Here is a 23,099-nt window from a genome sequence, read left to right on the forward strand (position 1 = left end):
AGCTGGCTGAGAGCACAACTCCCTGCATTCTGTTTTTAGTAAAAACTCCAAAACTGAAAGAAACAGACAAAAAATTAACATGCCTGCAAGCAGTCCTGAACTTAAATCAGTTAACAGCTATGTGAGGAAGGCAGTATTATTTTACAATTAGGTTATACATTCCACAGAAGCACATTTTTACACAAAATACAATAAATAATTCTCCTACAGTGAATGAAAACCTATCTTTTATTCAAATTGTAGGTCAAATTCCTTAAAATGCTAAGTGCTGGGTCAACAGATGAAAGTTGTTTTATTAATCTCCTTATTCATCTGCACTATATTGAAATATTGGGTCTATAGCTTTCTAGGCCTTTTCTCTTAAACAATTTCTCTTCAGATATGGCCTTTCCTTTTACTACATTTATCTATACAATGTATCAAGCTAAAACATCGGCATCCATGCATAATAGTAAATTTAATCACCCATAAGACTTGGGGATATGTGTATCTAGATCCAAACTTCATAACCAGGCCATTTCTGTGCCATAAATCAAAAATCTCAGTTCGAATCCCCTGGAGCAGTGAAATGGGAACTTCAGGCTGCATCTCACCTCCATGAAAAATTGTTATGGAAAAACTCACTTGGTGGCTGCTCTACAATATTTCATTCTGTTTATTTTCTCCCCTCAGCAAAATGATTATTACCATCCAAGACTGTTTGACAGCAACAAACCCTACGTTTCTCTCACTTGTCTTTTCCAAATTTATTTAAATATTTTAATGAACAAAGTAATTACTACTTCCCAATAATGAAATACAATCACAAACCTGGTCTACTATTTAGAAAGCCAGCTCCAATGGCTATATCTTGTAAAGGTTTAGTTTTGACCTTGAAGTTTTAAATAATTCTGACTAGAAAGAAGTTTTTCCCCTCAAGGAAATCATTGTACTACTGTCACAATATTGTAGACATTTTGACGAGCAGTGCTTATAAAGCAAGGCAAAAACAACAGTGAAGCAGAAAGAACATTTGGCTATAATGAAACTAAAAATGGTAAGTCTTATGGATTTGCAGGAGAAGAACTTCAGTAAACTGAAAGAAAAATTTAACTGCAATTTCAGCATACTTGTGTTTACTCCAAATCTTACCAACTATCACACTCTTTGGAGTCATTGTCATAGCCAGACTGAGGTACAAAATTTTTCTTAGAATGAGACAGGAAAAGAGGAAGCAGTATGGCAGATAATTTTCAGTGTGAAGTATCAAGAGATTTTACCCTTGAAAATGCCGTTTACCCTCAGAAATGTCTCCTGCAAATCCATAAGTAAATTATATGCACACTTCTTTCTTATAATCAAACTCCTGACTGTTCAAAAGCAAGGTTTTCCTATAATCTTTTTTAGACTAAGGTCAAATAGTGACAGCAAAACTTTAGTCAATAACTCATTTTTTAAAAAAAGAATTTGAACACTAGAGGACTTTTTTCAAAATGTCAGATTTAATTTGTAGTGTTCCCATTACTGAGCTTCCCTTGTTCATCAGCCATGGCTAATTCAGTTCCACATCACACTGCTCTGGATTACATTCTGTTCTGTGAACATATCTGCTTGGTATTGCTACAGCTTCTTCCCAAAATACCTCAGTATAGCTTTCTGAACAGCTTTCAGTGGCAGACCAGACAAAGCTGTTACATCTCTGAAGGATTAGGGAGTAAATACTATCCCTTTGTACATCATTTAATTCAATACTTAATTACTGCTCTAAATGTCTGTGTGGGGAGCAAACGGTGATTTTAACAATGCAGTTGTCAGTGTATTCACGTATGAGATACATAAATTCAAAGGCAGTATGAATTTAAATTTAGGAAACACCTTTAAGGTGATCTCCACAACCATGAGAGCATTACAGGCTAATATTGATTTCATCTTCAAACACATCCATACAACCAGCTGTACTGATAGATTTTCCAATATACACAAAATGAGGTAGGCCAGAACCAAGAATTTTATCCATGAGAATACAAAAAATGTAATTAAATTAATTTTAAGGTTGATAAAGGAAAAATTCCTTTCTCATTATCCACATGAAAGGGGAAAAAAAGTAAAATTCTAAATACCATGAAGCTCAACATCTGAAACAAGTAACAACACACAGTTATTGGAATTTTAAAGGGAAAATGCAGTTAAATTACCAGCAGTTAATGGTTGCATTTGCCATCCCACCAAGGGTGTGTAAGAAACCTGGACCAGACACTACAAGACATACTCCTGGTCTACAAAGAAAATACAAAAAAAAAAAAAAAAAAAAAAGAGAGAAAAGGAAAGTGAGCACAGAGAACACCAAATAAATAATCAACAAAAATTAGTAAGCTGCTGAAATACAGAACATTAAAGTTTTACTTATGTCACCAAAGCTTATGAATGGCTAGGAATTTGTATGAATGACTACAGGTAGACATGGAAATCAGAAACTATGAAGCTGTATCAATCCAATTAGAAAAGCAAGGGAACAATTATGTCCCACCCACACACAGGTGGGCAATACATACAGGCTTATCCTAACACAGCTCCTGACTTCTTCTATCACATTTGCTCTGCCATCTAACATTTATATGCAATTTGGTTACGTTTGCAGTTTTCTCAACTGCACTCTATCAGCAGTTACCAATGAAGAAAGCTCATAATGGAAGAAGTGCATCTGATTCAACACAAATTTTACTGAAATTTAACTCAGGCAGAGACACTTGCTAATCCAGGTGATGAGATAAAAATGGAAATTTTTAACTAGTGAGCATTTCTTAACAGCTTTACACACTCTTTACATACCTGCCAGTCAAATATCCAACAGCAGATGCAGCATAGCAGGCCTGTTGAAAATACTGGAGTTAATGATACTATTATTATTATTATTTATACATTTAATGATATTTTGTACATAACTTTCAACAAAAATACTGAAAATAAGCAGATACAGATAATTCCCTGTCTATAAAGAGCATAAATGTAAGTAAAACTCCATTTCACCCTTCACATTATTAGAAGTGCCCACGAAGATTAATATGAAAAATCTCAAGACTCTTCTCCACTTCTCTCTACATTTCAGGCTCCTGTTGTTACAAGATATTATGTTAGGATTATTTGGGATTTGAAAAATAAATAAAAAAAAAATCAACCAGATAAAAAAACCCAACTAAAACCAGGGAAGAAAAATAAATAGAACAAAATATGAAATTTCTGCTTCCCACTGCCTTCTGGATGAACATGAACATAGAAGAGGGACTTGTAAGAGAAAGACAACAAGCAGAAATGCAGCCATTCTGAATTTCATTTCAGAAATCAAGCAAAAGGTTGAAATCTCACATTGGAGAGAATAATTAAGATTATTTGGGATGGTGTTTTACCAGCTGAGCTGCTGAAATACATCTCACTCCACTTTGGTACAACACATTTAAAGAAAAATCATGTGTTGAATAAAAATCACAAAAGTAACATCTACACCATGTGTCGGCATAGCTCATCAGCAGTGTTATTGCAGAGTATGTTTTTAAGCCATTCCTGTAGTGATATTAAACATTTGGATATATATCTCACCTGGCAAAATGACAGAATGTGATCAAGAAGTTTACAGGTGACAACAGAACTCAAGAATTCATATGTGACATTGCCCAGTCTCTCATATTTTCATACTCCTGTTTTGAAATCAGCGAGTTCTAACACTTAATGGAAAAAAAAACTCATTTTGCAATATTTTTTAATTTTTTAAAGTAAGCTTCTGGCCTTAGAACCTGCCTCTTTCATATTTAAATAGAGTGAAGATTTTAGTTATAATTGAATACTCTGGTGATAAGATGCCCCCTTTGGTTCCAGCTGCCATTATCAAAGGGCTCTTTGAGCCCTATTCCCTTCACAGCTGCACCAACTCCAGCATATTGTATGCTCACAACTAACTTAGGATACAAATATCAAGAGATTGCTTTGAATATGTAATGATAATTATTAGTAAAGATTAAGAACTATCATAAACAATGTATTTTGTTAACAAATAAACATATAGCAAAGGGGGTTTTGAAGTTTGGCACTGAGCTGGGTTATCAGTCTTCTAAACAATTGTAGTAATGTCAAATTACCCAAGGACAGATACAAAAAACACATGACCCTGTGAAGTTGCAACACAGCTTTCACTGTTCAAAGGGCATATGGGTGCAGGTGAGCTGCTTCTGGCAAACTCGCACCACAGTACAGGCCACAGGAGACCAGCTTATGGGTATTGGTAGGGCTACTTTTAGCTTCATGCTTTCATCGGGTGTTTCTATTCTGCAGTTTTATGAGCTTTTTACAGAATTATTAAGGTTGGAAAAGATCTCCAAGACCACTGAGTCCAACCTGTGACCAGTCACCATCTTGTCAGCTGGAGCATGGCCCTAAATGCCACATCCAGCCGCTTTTGAACACCTGCAGGGATGGTGACTCCACCACCATCCTGGGCAGAATGAGAACGTAAGGATGCCAACCAACAAGTACAGTGCTTGATTATTATCTCACCATGAGATTTTATTGTGTTTGAACTTGTTTATGGTCCCTACTTCCTATGAACACTACTAATTAAAATCTTATCACTTTTACAGAGAAAGCTTTTTGCTACATCTGGCCTAGAAATGAGGTAGAAACTCAACCCTTGGAGAAAAAAACCCTTAATTTTCCATATATCCTATACAGCTGGCTTCACCAATAAAGGAAGCAGCTGTACACACATCCTTCACAGCCAGACCACACAACTGAGACATTTAAAACTATTACATGTATGTATTGAGTATATCTTGAATATACTATATATCACCTGTCACTCTTTGCCAAGAAATGACTCTATTATTCACTGAGGACAAAGAACAAAACAAACTCACAACAAGATGCAGCTTCATTCCTTCTTTTTGAGTCCCCAGAGAAGAGAAATCCTGACATTTTTACATTAAAAGCAGTCTTTCTGCTATTTTTATTCCACTAAGCAAAAACAGCTCATTATTGATCAGCATTTTTTGTCTCCTTCACCTAGTAAAGACTAATAAATAGAACAGAACCTCATTTGGCAGTGCAAAACAATCTTCTCTCTTAATTACAGACACATGAGGAAATTAATTTTAATCATGTTATGTCGGAATCTGTGGGTATTGATGATTCCGAGATTGTAGAAAGTCTCTGTCTTTCTGCCCCGCTGCCAAAGAAGAAGCCATAATTCGTCTGTGCTGTTTTCAAGGTTGTTTATTCTTGCTTATCTCTAACATGTTCTGCTGCCCTGCCGCAGGTCTGTCCTGCAGGGCAGCGTGCGGGGCTCTGCCCTTCAGTGGGATGTTACAAACATTATATACCAGAAACTACGTGTACTATATTTACAATAATGTGCCAATATCTATCACCTACGTTGAACAGTGTGTGCCCAGTCTAAACCAACAGAAAAATGCCAACACTACAGTGAAACATGGAGGGCATGAAGAAGGAGGAAAAGGACAAGACACACCCAATTTCCTCCATCTTGTCCCCTCTGAACCCCTAATCTAGAAACTTAAAATTTTACTTTTGCACCCGTGTCACACTTAATTGTTACTCTTATCAAACACTCAGAGCTTGTAATTCATCCTGTAAGCTTGAAAACTCCTCTCCATGGACAGAGATCACAGACAGTGTCTCTCGGGGCTCTGTACAGGGGGGTTCCTGACCCCTGCCAGGGTCCCAGACCTGCCAGGGCAGCCAGAGGGAAGCCCTGGATTCCCACAATGTTAGTAACCACAGCTAAAACTAGAATGTTTGCTAAAGGGCCTACAGGAACTTAAAGATTGTGCTGAATTCCCAGTTCTTCAAAGACTTAAATACACCTTTTAAACATATTTGTGTATGTTTGGCTCTCTCATATGTTACAGATTTTCTATAGAGATGTGCATTCCTCTAAATTCTCACATTTCGATACAACAGTGTAAGGAGTAGACAGCAAAAACATACAGCTTACAACCACCCGATTTAGAAGAACTATAGCAGAAATATTTTGTTAAGGACTGGGACAATCCTAAAGGTTATTAACTACATAAATTAAGGAAAACTGGCAACTGCTATAGATCAGGTTTGGAAAGCTGCTGGTTCCTCTGCCACCAGTTCAGCAGCTAGCAGCCAGCTCCCCATCTCCTGCAGCAACCCTTGAAAACAACCTATAAACACAAGGTTATTATCTTCAACCTCAGAACACACAAGAAACTACTGAGATTAAAGAGTTACTACTGTGGGAAACCAAACAAACGCAGAACTAGGGGCGTAACACCAAAATGCTGAGGAGCTTGGCTCTTAATTTCTGACACCTACACAACAGAGTTGAAACATACATAAATAAGATAGTCTAAGTATATGTTCATGGTTGATTTTGAGCACTTGGAAGCATTATTACTTTCTATGGTTTGTTGTTCTGTGAGCTTTTAAAACACATTTAAGGAAAAAAAACCCTATAATTATTTAAATCAACAGAACAAGGTTAACAATCAACAGGAAAACTTTTCTCTTTGGGCACTTAAGAACACCACACAGACAGGGAAAAAAAAATTAAAGGAGCAGGTAATGAAGTCCTAAAAAGAATTAAAATATTACCAGTTGGAATGAGAATGATAATACTGGGAAGTGTGTAGAAAGCTACAGAAAAACAAAAAGTCCCAGATGAGCATCTCAAAACCTGGCAGATAATATCTGACAGTATATCACTTGAAGGATATACTTTTATAATTTTTCTGTTCTCCATCACATGCTGTCTTGAAATTTTTTCCTTTTTTTTCCCTCCTCTCCTTGCACCCTTATTGGAGAATGGCATTTTTAAATGAAAGAAGATGCAATTCCCTTAACAGAAAAGGAGGGGCCACTTTAAAAGGGAAGTGGGGAAAGAAGAGCCCAAAGAAATACTCAATTCAGTGCACCAATGTTCTTTATTATTCCAAAATAACAGTGTCTGCTCCTGTATAGGTTCTTTAAAGGAAAATTCAGAGACCACATTCTTTCTAGTACGAAAACTTACTGGGTTTCATTCCATTGTAAAACAGTTAAGGAAAGGGTTGGTTCCATTACAGATATATACTTACAGCTTGTTCATTTCTCATTCCCACATATTTTATTCCAACTGCCTGGGCTGCAATTGCGATTTCAGTGACTGGAATACCAACAATGCCAAACATGTATTCAATATTCTATAAGGAAAAATGTTGAGAAAAGTCAGACTGTTTTTTTTTCCCAAAAGACAGCTTTAATAAGCACGTGCTAACAAACACAGACATGCTAAGGACACAGGCAATCTAAAACTAAAATGTAACATATATAGTCACAAAGAAGCTCACAGGTCCCTGTGGAAACATCAGCTGATGTTTGCAGCTCAGCCCTCTGTGGTTGTGAAAGCCCTGAATTTTGGGAGTCTACAAGCAGTGGGTTCAGTGCCTCAGTCAACGTGTGTTTAGTGCTTTCCACTGAGCAATTCCTACCTGGGACATCTCTGCTATGTCACTTTCCTGATTCTCAGTAAGTCAGCTTCCTCTACTCTAAAAATGCCTCATGGCAACTTGTGTTCTCACATTTTCAAAGAAAATTAACGGCAAAAAGCCCCCAAGAAATGGCAGGGAAAGTACCGTGCCCACAGAAACACAGAGATGAAGAAGACTACGCTTGTCTGGATTACAACTCAATACTTTTCTATGTTTCACAGGCCAAACGCAAAGTCTTCTCCCGAGACCCGTGCCAGGCCTGCAGCATCTCGAGTTTACAGACAACACAAGAGTTTTCGTCGCTGCAAAGGAGGCACCGGAGGCACACCGAGCTGTCACGGAGAGAGCGCCGGGGAACCTCGGCATCGCTCGGTGGTACCGGGGGATCGGCTGGGCTCGGGAGGGGAAGGCTTGGGAACGGGGCTGCCCTCCAGAAGAAGGGAATCAGTGTCGGCCTGGGGAACGCCGCCCGGAGGCCGGGCCGCGCCGGGGCTGTGCGGCGGAACCTCCCTTCCTCTCCCGCCCTCCCACAGAGCGGCGGGGCGAGCCCTGTTCGTCCGCCCCCGGTCGGGGTGAGTCCGGCCGCGCACATCCACTCGCTGCAGGCTATCCCGGCCGCAGGCTGCCGGTCCGCGCCCCCGCGCTCTTACTTGCGCCTTGAGGGCCTGGGCGATGAGCTGCGCCCCGCTGACCGCCTCGCCCTCCATGCCGGCCCCGCTCCCCGGCCCCGCAGAGCGCCCGGAACGGGCCGGGCCGGCACCCGGGGCGAAGGGCGCGCGCAGTGACTGACAGCTCGCTCGGCCAATCAGACAGAGGAGGGGGCGGGCCAGAGGGACCCACCCCTGACCCCGCTGGCGGGCGGCGCGGGGCGGTGACCGGGGTAGCTTCCTATTGGCCAGCGCGGGCAGCCAATCAGAGGCCGCGAGGCACCGGCCCTGCAGCGTGAGGCTCGCGGCGCGCGGGTGGGGAGCGGGACCCGGTCCGGCCGGGAGCGGGGCGGGAGGGATCGATCGCTCCGGAGGGATCGCTGCGGGCCCGGCCGCGGCCCCGGCGGCCTCCGTGAGCCGCAGGGCTGCCCAGCACCCGGGGCAGCCGCCCCCGAGCGCTCCGGCTGTATGGAACTGGTCAGAGGTGGCGCAGCGGGGCAAAGTACGGGCGTTGTGTGTGAGGGGCCGGCCGCGGGAGAAGCGCCAGAGGAGTGCGAGACACCCAAATCCCAGCCGAGGGATGGCGCACGGCCCTTTGTCCGGCTCTGCCCGTCCTGGCACGTGTGGCTGAAGTGACACCGGTGACAGCACGTCCTTGCCTCGCGGTCCGGCTTGTCCGTGCCGCCGCCCGCTTTGTCCAGCCCAGCCACTGACGATGGCAGCGCTCTGTTCGCCCTCACGCGCCAAACAACAACAAAACTTAGATAACAAAACACAGATGGCAGAGATAACAAAAACCTTCACAAAACCTACATTACCAAATGTATCTAATGCAGCAAATAAAAGCAGTAGACAGGAGGTATCAGTGGAAAACCCCTTAAATTTCACTGCATTTTATATATTTTTAAAATATGTTGTATAATATATAGCAGAATGTCTGCCACATCACAATCCATGGTCATCATTCAACCTGAAAAGCACTTTATTTTTTCATAGCCAATTGAATATATGCCTAGTAATCATTAGTGTGTATGTTACTATTATTACTCTAGTGTTTATATTACTATTATTACTGTTTATGTTGCTATTTATGTTACTGTACTATATGTTTGGCATAGTTTAACATGCATTTGCTATTAATCACTCAGGAGGACCTAGACTAGTGCTGTGCTACCTCACTTCAAGATTCTGCTGAGTGTAGAAGTGTGAAGAAGAAGGGTATGTGTTGCTTTTCTCTGTGTATACATCCAGGTGTGGTGACAGGTGACAGACTTCTAAGCTTCCAAAGCTGTTGAAGAGCGAGTGACTGGATGTTTTACTTCACAACACACTGAGATCAGATGGTTCTGAAAAGGTGAATAGGAAAACAGGCTGCAGTGTGACTGAGAGGGAAACTTGGCATCCAAACTTGGACACCAGCCTTTTTACTCTTTGTGAGGAACTATAGCTGGAATATTGTGACTGCATGACAGTAATACTGCTATGAAATATTTATATTTGGGTGACATGATCCTGATGAAGCTTGTCTGTCAGGCAAAGGACCACATAAATCACAGGGAAGGGACATAAAAAGAGAGAAAATTGTAAAGTATTTCAGGTAATGAAAATTTAAAGTCATGGCTCAGGTGAGGTGACAGCTCTGTAGATCCTAAGCAAATTAACTTCTCTTCAAGGAAAGGATTTATGAGATGGTGTGACATCTAGTAGTAAAAATATCCAGAGTATAGCAGAGACACACTATTTGGAATATCAACAGCCTAAGGGCTGAGTAAACCCTATTGATATCCTTATTTTGGCTGGAAAGTTTAATACACCCAAGCCCGGCCTTGGGGCTTGCCATGGCTCTGTGCGTTAGAAGCAATACATGAGAGAGCAGAGTCCTGTTGTTTAAGCTGTCAGACAGGGGAAAGGCTGTAGGGAGCACTCACACAAGTGCTTAGCCATCATCTGTAGGACTAGCAGTAATCACAACCCAGGGATGGACTCAGAGGAATTATTTTAGTTATTTTAGTTGCCCCAGGTTCAGCCAGATGGGGTTGTGTTCGTGCTAAACCTCTTGTGCATCTAAATGAGCAAAAGATTCAGATTAGTACTTTTGGCTGTTTCTGACCACCAAGAAATGAAACTTTGTAGAAAAATAAGACCTCTCCCAAGCATGTTTGTAAAATACAACATTTTGTAGAGGCTCATTACTGGTTAATTTTTTTTTATTAGTGTGTTTGGATTTTAAAAAGACAATTTTTCTAATGCAAAGCAATTACATCTCGTGATCAGAAACTCTCCAGCTTTTTCCATCACTAGTAAGGATGAATTCTAATTACATCTTAGTTGACAACTTTATTAAGGAGCAGCTGACTAGAACCCATTCCTGCCCTAAATAGGCATTTTGGCTTTGAAGAGGTGACAAGAAATAGAAAAGAGAGTTTTGTCAGTGTAGTGCAACACAGCTTGTTTATTTTCAGTATGTTCCTTAACTGTGAGAGGCTTCTCTCCCCTGAACTCCCTCCTCCTGCTGCTGCTTTATATCTTCACATGTGGTTTGGTATTTCAGTTGCAAGGCTGAGCTGCACAGGACAAGGAGGCCCCTCCATTCCTGGTAGGCATTGCCAAATCACCCCCCAGAAGTACCAAATGTTTTCCTCAACATGCGGGATAGCAACGATAGCTTGTCATACATCACTTTTCAAAACTGTTTACATAAGTGCAGTATCTTTAATCCATCTGATTACAGAGGGGCCAAGGTTTTATTCTGTTTTCATCATACTTTAAATAAATTTACCCTTGAAGGCATGTATGTATGGACACACTGGCTACTTAAAGCTCAAGGAAATAGGAATATGTAGTTGAGCTTAGCAGCACTAAACAGTTAAGGTACTCCTGTACCCTTAGAAGTGTTACTATTACATGTTCAGACCTTTTGGTGGAGCAAACAATTCTTCTGCCTACCGTGAGGACCAAGGTTATGATTTTGCTGTCCTACATAATGCTTTTTCCATTTGCTCATTGTTAGCTACTAAGCAGTTGGTGTTTAGGGGAAAAAAAAAGCAGTATTGAAGATTGTTATTTAGCTGCTTTTCATCCTGGAATTCAAGCAAAGAGATATTTTCAGTTAACATGCTATAGACTTTCTTTTTTTAGGTACAAAACATTTAATAGAACATGAATAAAAATAAGACTGATTAGTTTAGAATTGATTTTTTTTTATTGCTCAGCTTTAGAGATGTCTCTTCATGCATGTGTCTGTCAGTCTTTATTTGCATTGGAAAAATTCAGGGAGCTGTAGATCACGAAGACCGAAGGGCACTAAGAGTGCTTTGGAACTTTTTTTTCCTTGGATACAAGTTCCCAAAGAGCAAGTACAATTAAAAAGTCAGTAACTGAACTTAGAGCTATTAATATATAGCACCAGTAATCTCTCCTGCATGCTCTTTCACCTTCTTTGATACTTGAGAATTTAATTGCTTAATGATACTAGTGACACTGTGGTGACAAATACAGAATTCTCATGTTGTGAGAATAATTCTGAATATAAAGTCATTTCTGTAGTCTTTCTGAACTGTTGCACAACCATTGACTGTGTCAGTCCTTGTTCTAAGTCCTTTCCTAACTTGGGAAGTCAAAAGGTTACATGGGGAGCCTATATTGCGGAGGGTGCCCCAGCCTTCCAGACTCAATAATTCTTCATTTTTTTCTAAGAAAAGCTAACTAATGCAAATTTTCTCCATTTTGTACAGATTCTTTGATTTATTTTTGTTACTATGAAAGCATTTTTAAACTTACTTATCTGTGTTGCATGAGAGAAATGCAAATCTGAATTGCACTCAACATTTTTATGTGTTCAAAAAAAGCTGCGTTGTAGGAGAAATATTTGCCTATTTCATATGTGGAGTTAGAATACAGTGAATTCATAATCCATTAGGAGAGGCATTTTCATGATAGATGCAGAAATATTGTCTAGTGTAATTCTCTTGGCAATTATCGGTTCCAGTGTTGATAAAATAGGTCCTATTTCTGCTTGATGCTAAAAACAGTCTCCAAGTATTTTTAGGAAATGCTACTTTTAAATACAACTCCCATCACTGAATGGGGGAAAAACTGAAAATTTGTGAGCCGCTTTAAACTTTTCTCAAAAATGTTTTGATATATGGTGAAATAATCTATGAATGAATGTTAATTATAAAGAGAGACCAAGCAAGGAGAGCACTAGAACTGTATATAAAGCTTAAATGCTTTTGAACAGGACACAGTTGTTTAAAGAACCAGTATAGATGGATTCAAGGTTTAGAACATGCATGTGGTCCTTCAGGAACTTAAAAGCACCAGACTGCTGAGAGCCTCAGTTACCATCCACACTAAATTGTAAACTTAAATTCCTGGCATGATATTTTTCTCAAGCTCCTCCCCCCCCAGCCTGTCTGGGGTTTTTCCCCTCTAGATTTATGGCATTCACCATGGAGGCTCTGTGCTGGAAGCTGCCCATCTGCTTTCTCTTCTATCAAGTGGTCTCAGGAAGAGTGAGGAGGGAGGGGCACTACGTGGCGGCCGTGTACGAGCACGAGTCCATCCTGAGCCCGACCCCGGCGGCGCTGGTGGAGCGACGCTCCGCGCTGGAGCTCATGGGCAGGAACCTCGACATCTATGAGCAGCAAGTGCTGGCTGCTGCCAGGCAGGTGCGGCCCAGCGCCAGGCAGCACTTGTGTGTCCCCTGGGTATATATAGAGGAAGTGCTTTTTGAAGATAATCTTTCACATTTGTGTTCCCAGGCAACTAAAGCCGTATTTATATCCATAACTATGGTCTGAGTTCTCAGACAATCTGACTTGCCAGCAGCTCTGAAAAAGGAGCAGGACAATTAGCATCCCGCCTGACTCAGGCTATCCCAAGCTTGGAGAAACACACCCATCGTTATTTAGTATAGGGAAATTAATTTTCTATTTTGGTCTGAATACCTAGCTCCTTTCTGTTTTCTTAAATGGAAGGGTTTCCTTGAAAGTTTGTCTTGCTGGCAGCTGTCTTGGGTTTGGTTTTATTCCAGTGCTCTCAATGGAAATTCCTGAATGTTTCTAAAAACGAAGGAAGTCAAATGCTTTGGAAATAAATGTTCTGCTTTTAATAACTTTGTGGAACTAAAATTTTCCATTCCTTTCTCCTACCCATCATGGAATGGTTCTCAGTCTAAATATATTTAGAGGGGAGGGGGTAGTATTGCCAGCTGTTCTTAGGCACAGCCCTCTTTCCTCCCCTCCCAAGAAAATCCAGGCTGGTTCTCGTGACAAGTGTTACTGGCCCTACACAGAGAAGGACTGACTTGCAATTTTCAGAGATCTGTTGTTCTGGGAGAGAATGATTACTATTTTTATATAATTTGAAAACATATTATTTTTTTGAGAAGTTCAGATGATTGGGCAGAAGCATAATAGGAATTTTTATGCAGCCCTGCACCCAAGATACATAAATTATCCCAAAGCCGTCACATAGGTAACACATTTGAGCTGACTTTTGAAAACTAACAGGAATTTGAGTGACTGGTGCTGTGTCTGATATAATTTGGGATCTCCCTGAATTTCAGGCAGAGCCTCTGGCATGGCTACATTTCTACCAGACTGTGAACTGCTTTCACAGTGAAGCTGTTTCTGAAATCAACACTCCCAGTACCCTCTCCAACCCTACACTATAATGGGATTTAGAGATGTCTCTTCATGCATATGTTTGTTAGTCTGTATTTGCTTTGGAAAAATTCAGGGAGCTGTAGATCACCCAATATCTAATTAATTAAGTGATGCTGCACCTTTGACAAAGTGTATCTGCAAATGGCATCATTCTGATAAAAAAATTAAGACAAGTTTTAACATCATCAGTCTTTAACCTCAATGATGACATTCCCATAACTTGTGTGAAGGGAGGATGCCTTTGGTAAGAAATTGGATGCAGTATGCTCTTATTTGCATGCCCTTAAAATGATGTCAAATGCATTGTTTTTCAAGATAAAGTATGTGTCAGGTTAAACAAGTTTTCTTTATACATAGTTACACACCTACTACATAGTTACACCTACTATGAAGTTGAAGAAAAGACATCTTCAAGCTACACTATTGGCAAAACATAATTGGGTTATCCTTAACTTACTTTAGCTCTTTTTGCCCATGAGATCCCCCCTTTTCCTTTGCTTTGCCTACAAAACATGTATTTGTTTTACTTACAGGGGGCACAGATCATTGTTTTCCCTGAAGATGGAATCCATGGCTTCAACTTCACCAGGAGCTCCATTTACCCTTACTTGGATTTCGTTCCGCATTCACACTCTGGGAAGTGGAATCCCTGCAGAGAGCCCTATTTGTACAATGACACAGAGGTAAACGTAGGGGTGATGCCTGCAGGGGTGGGATAACCGAATACTCCAAGTGGAAAATAGTTCAAGTTGGTTTGCTTAGAGAAGTAAGCAAGAAGTTTAACCACTCCTAGTACCAGATTCTGTTTTCATGGATGCTCAAGCTCTGCTGGTTTCATTCTTAGCAGAGGAGGGTTTAGATCCATACATGCAAGGAGATCAGTTGTGTATGGACCATCTGGATTTGTCATCTCCGCCTCCCCAACCTCTGAAATGGTTACTGCTCTCTTGTGAGATCTGTTGTGTATGGTTTTAGTTTGAACAACATTGGTTTATATAAAACAAGACAGTAGTATCTTCCCTTTTAGTGCATTCTTGTTAACTGGCTTTCATGACTTAATGACATCACAGCATTCTGACTCAGCAATCATTGTCAAATGATTAGCACAAGTAACAGGAGTTACCTGTTATAAGGTAATAGAAGTCACAGCTTGGCACAGACCAAGCATGATTACATAAGATATGACCTGGATGTTACAAAAATAGTATTGTCACTGACTGTTCTGGACCTGAACTGAAAATAACCATGCTCAGTAAATACAGACCGCTAATTCTTCCAGTAATCAATATAATGAAAGAAATCATGCCTGTACCTAGTGAGCAGGATTTGTGTGTGAACATGAATTGCAGTTGTAAACAATGATCTATTTGAATCTTTGTTACCAATGATCATGGCCAAGCAAGCAAGAGCTTAGTTTGCCATTCAGATGCTGTTTGGAGATGGCAGTAATGTCAGTCTTTGGTACAGCGCTCTGTGTTATGGAAGAAATATCCCAGTAATACAGCGATCTGCAACATTTTCTGTTTCTTTGCTGTAATATGCAAGGTCTATCCCTTTCCATCTCTGCTTCTCTAAGTCGTAGGTAGTAATTGCTTTTAAAAAATTTATAGTAAAAACATCCAGGTGCAGATGATCATTATTAGACATTTGCTTTTCTAAAGGCACAAACAGATCAGTTGTGTTGCCTTGGCAAAGTTTTCAGTTGACATACAGTGTTTTAAAGCCATCAGTGCTCCTAAAAGTCACAAATTTCTAAAAATTAACACCCTTGTAATAGATTTATTTACTTTCTTCCTTCTGAGGAAATACAACTTAGACAAATTTTTTCAGAGCTGTTTTAAAATAAACATCTGAAGTAACTTTCTGCCTACAAAGCTACTGGTTCCAGTAACTCTTGTCACAAAATCATCAGTGCTTTTAAATTTTACGGATATGGTTAAATGTGTTCAATTTTGAATTTCCAAAATAATAATTTGGAAAGTATTAAATAAGTCATAGGTGCTTAAGTAAAACTTACTCCATCACATTCTGAAGCGCTCACATTTCTCCATACTGTTCTCCAGGTCGTTCAGCGCCTGAGCTGCATGGCTCTGAAGAACAAGATATTCCTTGTGGCCAACTTAGGGACCAAGCAGCCGTGTGAGCGCTCGGATCCTCGGTGCCCGTCGGATGGGAGGTACCAGTTCAACACCAACGTGGCGTTTGCTGCGGACGGCGCGCTGCTGGCCACGTATCGCAAACACAATCTGTACTTTGAGGACGCTTTTGACACCCCTCCAGAGCCAGACTATGCATTCTTCGACACCCCTTTTGCTGGCAAGTTTGGCATGTTCACTTGCTTTGATATACTCTTTTTTGAGCCTGCAGTGAACCTCATCAGACAATACAGTTTGAAGCAAATTGTTTATCCAACTGCCTGGATGAACCAGCTCCCACTTCTGTCTGCTGTAGAGTTTCAACAAGCTTTTGCAACAGCTTTCAATGTCAATATTTTAGCAGCCAACATCCACCACCCTACCTTGGGCATGACAGGGAGTGGCATATACACTCCAGTCAAATCATTCATCTACCACAACATGGAAAGTTATGGTGGCAAGCTCATAGTAGCAGAAATTCCTGTGATTACTGCAGATTATAAAACTGATTTAGAGAGTAATGAAAGATTTAGAGAGAACTTACATGACTCATGCAGGACTTTTACAAGCACCTCACTGGATGATGAAGTTTGCTTTAAGGAGCAAGAAGAGACTCCTAGCAGAGTATCTGAAAAAGGAACGGAACAGTCACCTCCTTCCTTTTATGCAGAAATGATGTATGACAACTTCACTTTTGTTCCGTTATGGGGGGAAAAGGGAGAGCTCCAGGTTTGCGCCAATACCCTTTGTTGTCACTTGAACTATCGGAGAGCTGTTCTAACTGAGGAGTTATATGCTTTGGGAGTTTTTGATGGGCTCCATACAGTGCATGGCACATACTATGTCCAGGCCTGTGCTTTGGTGAAATGTGGTGGTCTCAGCTTTAGCACTTGTGGACAGGAGGTCACAGATGCCACTGCTCTGATAGATTTCCAGCTATGGGGAAATATGAGCACCCAGTACATCTTTCCCTTGTTGCTGACATCTGGTATTACCTTGGATTTTGCTGATCACATGGGCTGGAAAAACAACTACTATTTCCTCAGCAAAAACAGAACATCTGCTGGCCTCCTGACAGCTGCTCTCTATGGACGATGGTATGAAAAGGACTAGCACAGATACTTCACTGAGTCAGAAAACAACTGCCCATATGTTCAGAGTCTGTATCTTAACAGAAATTGTTAAATAACCATATTTTCTGGAGGTTCAGGTGTGTTTTCCCATCACTGCCTGATTAGGTCCCACATTTGAAATAATGGCTGTAAGTACAGTCTGTATCCTGGCAGCTTATGTCCTACCAGGAGTGAAAGAACTGCCTTGCAAAGGTAAGGGCTTGCTGTGATCTGGTGAGATGATTTACACCAGAAAATAACACCTCTCATTTCAACTGAATTTGTTCTTTTTAATTTAATCCTTTGCTTTTTGGGGGTCCTGGCTAGGAGTATGGAAATTAATAGAATAGAAAACTATTGCAAGGAAAAAAAAAACACAAAAGAAAGCGAAGGAAGACATAAATATTGTGCATAACATGGACAAGAACATGAAGGTGTACACACATATAGCTTTTATGTGCTGAGGTTCTGATTTCTTGTTAGGGTGCCATGATTGTTTTTTTTTTGGAGTCAAAAAACTCCCAGTTGAAATCATTACCATGGACTGGCCACTTGGGTATCTGTAATCTTCTTACACTTTAACTGAATGTTACAATTACATCTACAGAATAGCTAATATGGGGAACAGGATATCAATGACTGTGAAAACCTAGACTGCAGCAAGACACAATTCACAAGAAATTATGTTCAAAGAATACATCAGCATTGAATATCAGTGGCCATGTTATGTACTGTTTGAGTACTTTAACTTTCCCTGTTTAAAAGAGCAATCATTTTAAGACTTTTTAAAGACATTTTACATACTGTTCATGAATTTATTCAAGAGGAATTATGAAAAGCACATAATAAGCTGTGGGACAGCAAGGATTTTGCATCAATGCTTCATGTGCCAGATGGCAGATTAAAACACACCCTTTTTTTCCAGAGCAATAATTAGATTAAGTGCTATAGCAGTTCTACTAGAGTGAAGAAGCTGGGAAGAGAATATTCAAAGGTTATTAATTTGGGGTTAAATTCAGACAAGTTAATTTATTCTCAAGCATTATAATTTTATGGGGTCTTACTGGCTATTATGACTTATGAATATGACTTCATCTGGGTAATGGCTGTTGAGTAATGGAATAAACACAACTGTTCCTTTGGTGAGTCCTTGTGTTCCAGCTGCTCTGTTACTCAGGCTGAGGAGCAGAGCACAGGAGACAGAAGAGCTCAGAGTCTCCCTTTGTTCTGGTGGTCTGAGTTGGTTCAAACTGGAACCACCACAGCTACAAGGATGAGTCCTGAGAGGTGCTGTCAGCTCCTGCTTCGAATGAACTCTCTTTCTGGTTTCAGAAAGCAAAACAACTGAAAGCAAAAAAACTGCTGAATTTCTACCTTAAGGTTTCTTAGATATTTACACAGAATTAGTGTATAATTATGGAAGATCTTGGGCTCTATCTAACCTTCCTTCTCCAGTCTGTATCCCTGTGAGTCATGTCCTTGTCAAACACCACTCTGATACAGCAGCACACCAGGTTTGTTTATCCTGCAGCATATACTGGACAGAAATATGGAGAGGGGAATGTCTGTATCTTATTAGGCATAAACTTGCTGCTATAAAACTAGGCCATTCCACCACAGGGTTATTAAAGTTCATTAATTCTTTGGCACCCATACAATGTTCTTGCTGAATGCTGCATGATTCCAGGACGTACAGAAAATCATTTGCAGTTCTTGTTGGTGCTTCTGCTTCTAGTACCATATGACCAAGTCTGAAAGAATGGAACAATGAACAACTGGAGATGCAGCTCTCTCAGGACCCTCCACTTTGGAGGCTGAAAACATGCAGCTTCATGCACTAAAATACTTTTTGGGATTTAGTTCCAGAGCAGACCATTATCACAGTAAGTCAGGCTAAACAAATAGCATTACACATTTGCTATTCTAAGGGAAAGAATAGATATTTATCTGTGAAATACTTGCAAAGTGTGTTTCAAAGAGCTATTCTAACCCTAGTTATGGTAAAATTGCTAGAAGAAGGCCTTCTAGCCCTACTGGAGTTTGCATGAGGCATGTTCCTTTCTCCTCCCTGAGAAAAGCAGGCAGTATCAGTGTTCTCATACCTTGTTCCCTTCACCCAAAACAGCTGCCTCTAGCAAAGAGACACTGGAAAGGTTGAACAGGTAGCAGTAGACACAGTGGATTACCAGGAAGTATCTACTCCTGCCTCCCACCCCAATCCTTGAGTAACAGGAGATGTGTCTGCCTGGCCCAGAATGACAGCACCCCCACACATTGGTGGCTTCCAGAAGTGTGTGCTGGAGCAGCAATCCCAGCACTGCTCTGTTCCCACACAAGCCTGCAGTGAAGCTGCTTCTGAGTGAAGCTACTTACCCCATGCTGAGGAGGTGTGAGAAGCCTTCAGCAAGGCTGATGTTCACTAGTTCACTGTAATGCATCCCATCTAATGGATGTGAACAGTTTTATTAAAGCTTCCTAAGTCATTCCTGTCTGAGGGTGGAACAAAACCAAACCAGGACACAAGGATTTTTGACATAGAGGAAGCAGAGCTGAAATCAAGAGCAGCTTTAAACCACTCAGTCTCTGTTCCAAAATGAAACCAGGATTTGGGAATTTGTACTGATACTGAAGAAACTTCCTCTCTGAGACAGCAGGGGATGGTGTCTTTAAAGGACACTGCTCCTAGGAAGGACAACAACCACAGAAACTCTGTCCAGGCAGGAGTAACAGCACATGAGTCAGAGGGGTTGGAAGGTTCCTCACAAGGATCTGCTGCTTTAGGATTCACAGTGATTTTTCCAGGTGGATGTCGGGATACTCTCCTTACCGTGGGAGAAACACCAGAAAACACATCAAAGGAACAGCTGGAAAACAGAACCTTGGAGTTGAGCTATCAAGAGGCATGGGAAGAAGCTGAGGTAACACAATCTGTTCAGATCAGACACCTTCACAAGGCCCAACTGGGCACAAGCTCCTTTAGGATGCTCTCAGCCACTGAAATGAAAACCCCAAATATTCACAGGCTAAACTGAACTATCACTCCATCAAGTTTTTAAAAATCAACAACAATGAAAATACTTGGGAGAGTCACTGTGCTCTCTTTTCTTCCTGCCCTGGGAGAGCAGGTGTGAGCAACACAGGTCAGAAATCAGAGATAATAGTGGGACCCACAGCAAATGAAACAAACTCATGGTAGAAGATATTAAAAAGGTTGAAGTCATTAAGACTTTAATAGATTAGGAAGATTTTTAAGATTTTTAGAAATTATGCAGACAGTTTGAGTTAACAGTTTGGCAAGGGACAGAAAATACACGAATCACTAGATTTTGCTTTAAAACTATTTAAGCTATCTAATCTATTCTTTTAACATAGAACACCTGAGATGTCAGACTTATGTCAGATCCCAGGTACAGAGAAAAAACCTGCAAGTCTGTCCTTTGACAAGGCTTCAAAAGCAGGTTTTGTTTTGTTCTGTTGTAAACCTGAATAGCAAGAGTTCTGGCTGCATCTATCGCAATTTTAATTAAAAAAGGAAATATTGTAAGGTGTTTTTTTCCTCTTTAAATATTTAGTGACACCATCAATGTGAAGACAAGTTTGAAAGGCTTTTTAGGTTCTCTACTATTCAACTATGTTTACAGTTACGTAGGGGAAAACTGCAAGATCTCTTTCCTAACCTCAGCCTGAAAATTGCCAAAACATAGCATAGAATGGAGTGAGATAAATTTATCCTAATGTAAAATAACACACAGCACACCAGGGAAGCACGGATAATTTAAATACTGCTTTATTTGACGACAGATAGTATGCTAAAGGGATACCAGGTTGGAGAGAGCTGCAAGACATCTCCCAAGTCCTGTAAGCAGGGAAAGTCATCCTTCCCTGTCAGGAAAGCTCAGTTGTGAGATGCGCTGTAGAATTTGAAAATTTTAATCATACTTATAACTAATCTTCCCCAAGGAAAGAAAACCAAAACAGTCTTATGATCTTGCTGGGCTCTAGATGCCTGAAAAACTGAACAAAATGCTCTTTCCAAGGCTGCCATTTCAGACCATTTTTCTCTCAGTAGGTCTGAGAGGGAACACAGATCAGGCTGGAAGCCTGGGTGACATTCACCATGTCCAGCCAGGCATTTCCTTCTCCTGTTAAGCAATAAAAAGAAGGGATTTTGTCATAAGGCTTACAGATTCTCATAAATACAGTAACAGGATAGTTTCTTAAGAATAGCCAGTTGTTTCATCATTAAAATTAATGCACAGTGATACCTTTACACTTAACAATTGAAAACGTATGGATATTACAGTGAGAGAAGGACACCAGGAAAAGCAAAAAGCCAATGCTATCAGCTAACAAAGATGCTTGTGTTCTGTCTCTTCTCTTTTCATAGAATATGACTGGAAAGAATCCACTAAGATCATGGGAGCCCAACTCCTGGCCCTGCACATGATCACCCCAAGGATCACAACACATTCCCCAGAGCATTTGCAACCTCAGGTTTCAGTCTGTAAAGTTTGGAACCCCATGTTTTACAAATTCTTATCTTGTCTGATTCAGAGTTACAGCTACACATTTATATTCAAAAAAATGTTTTCCATCCCAATCAGAATTCTACTCCAACTGTCCTGCCAGCTTCTGCAGCATATTAAAGAGGATTATAAGCAAATAATCACAAATCACTGAGATTACTGCAAGAGGCAATACCTATCAATCTTGGATTTAAGGATTTGTATGAATTGGCTTGACTAGCTTTACAAATTTAAATATTTACTTTTTTGTGATATTAATATCAATTTTACAAAGTTTGAATTCAGACCTATGGAAGTTGTGTTAGAATTTTAAATTACTTATGAAGACATTAAGAAAGACCCTTCTGTCTAAAGTCTAGTTAGTCTGATTCCAACAGGAATAGATTATCAGAAATTACTGTCAGTGGGAATCAATGCTTTTTATGCTTTTTAACCAAAAGTGTGATGGCATTTCTTTTGTGAATACATACCATCAGCAGAGGCCCAGTGCAAAGTTGTGGGAGATGCGGAAGATCCTCCTGCTGCTCCTGCAGCTGTAGCCAGAGAAGCCCATGGAGCTCCCTCACTTGCCCTGTGGTACACGGAGCCAGAGCACGCAGTTCTGCAGAAGTGCTGTTTCCATAAACATTTACCCTTTTTATTTAGGTTTCAGTTTTTGAAGATGTGAACTTCACTGATACAAACATGGAATTCAGTAGTACAGGCTCCCTGCAGACATCTGACACTGTTAAAAATGTTCCCTGATTGTGACAAACTTCTCACAAGCCATTCTAGCCAGTTCTTTGGGCAGTATGCACTGATACTTTCCATCTCTCTACACACTGATCCTCTCACCGTTATTGCAGGAAAGAGCGCCATGCTTCTTTTTCTTTTTTTTTTTGCAAAAGAGAACCTGAATTACCCAAATACTTATGTTATCCCCAACCAACTGCATTTAACATTCTCTTTTTCCTCTTTTTTTTATACTAAATATAAATAGAGCATGTTATTCTGGGTTACTACGGTAGTTGTTTTGTTTAAATGCGTATAATCTGGGCAAGACAGGAAGGCAAATTCTTCTCAAAACCAGAATTAACTGGGTTGGAGAATCTGTAAACATTATCTCATACCCCTTTTTAGTCATCTTTCCTACAGTTTAGGTAACAGCTTTGGGATCTTTAGTGCTCCTTTTAACATCTGTGTAGATGTTAAAAGAAACAAAACTTTGAAGAATTAGTTTTTAAATATTAACTTCTTTTTCAACCAAACATTTGTTAATTTCTTATCTTGGTAGCCAAAACCAGAACATAGACAAGGCAGAATTTAAAAAAAAAATAAATTACCATAAAAAACACAAAACAATTGCAACCAAAGTTTAAAAAGTGCCTAGAATAAAAGCTCTGACTGTTCCACATATATTTATACAACTATTTTGGAGACATCTAAGCATGGGAAGGCAAAATAACTTACAGGAGCAAATACAAAGCAGGACACAGGGATTTTGTATGGAATTACACAGAAAATCTCAATTGTGTTAGGGTCACTCTTAG

At 40.3% G+C, this 23,099-nt stretch overlaps 2 protein-coding genes across 9 annotated transcripts in view; one reads left to right on the forward strand and one right to left on the reverse strand.

The window, feature by feature from the left end:
• The window catches only part of HACL1 (2-hydroxyacyl-CoA lyase 1), a 21,633-nt gene extending 13,347 nt beyond the window's left edge, over positions 1 to 8,286 (reverse strand). Inside the window, exons 1-4 of one of the 4 annotated variants that reach the window (XM_030264920.3) lie at positions 8,132 to 8,286; positions 7,089 to 7,193; positions 2,809 to 2,849; positions 2,175 to 2,255 (exon numbers count right to left, since the gene is read on the reverse strand). In XM_030264920.3, the coding sequence (XP_030120780.2) occupies positions 2,175 to 2,255; positions 2,809 to 2,849; positions 7,089 to 7,193; positions 8,132 to 8,188 (284 nt within the window). In that variant the 5' untranslated portion in view covers positions 8,189 to 8,286. Of the gene's footprint in view, positions 1 to 2,174; positions 2,256 to 2,808; positions 2,862 to 7,088; positions 7,194 to 7,481; positions 7,624 to 8,131 lie in introns of those variants that run through there. The other 3 variants (XM_041714466.2, XM_072925675.1, XM_072925676.1) reach the window with 3 other exon arrangements.
• On the forward strand, positions 7,711 to 18,190 carry BTD (biotinidase). 5 transcript variants are annotated; one of them, XM_072925678.1, is made up of 5 exons: positions 7,711 to 7,853; positions 9,277 to 9,346; positions 12,539 to 12,798; positions 14,331 to 14,480; positions 15,861 to 18,190. In XM_072925678.1, the coding sequence occupies exons 3-5, from the start codon at positions 12,568 to 12,570 to the stop codon at positions 17,043 to 17,045; spliced, it is 1,566 nt and encodes a 521-aa protein (XP_072781779.1). In that variant the 5' UTR covers positions 7,711 to 7,853; positions 9,277 to 9,346; positions 12,539 to 12,567; the 3' UTR covers positions 17,046 to 18,190. The 5 variants fall into 5 exon arrangements, with proteins under 5 accessions (XP_072781779.1, XP_030120783.2, XP_072781778.1 ...); XM_030264923.3 differs by having other exon boundaries at positions 7,719 to 7,856; XM_072925677.1 differs by lacking the exon at positions 7,711 to 7,853 and adding an exon at positions 7,922 to 8,053.
• Positions 18,191 to 23,099: the final 4,909 nt, after the last annotated feature.

The sequence above is a fragment of the Taeniopygia guttata genome, chromosome 2, assembly GCF_048771995.1.
Source record: "Taeniopygia guttata chromosome 2, bTaeGut7.mat, whole genome shotgun sequence".
NCBI classification, from domain to species: domain Eukaryota; kingdom Metazoa; phylum Chordata; class Aves; order Passeriformes; family Estrildidae; genus Taeniopygia; species Taeniopygia guttata.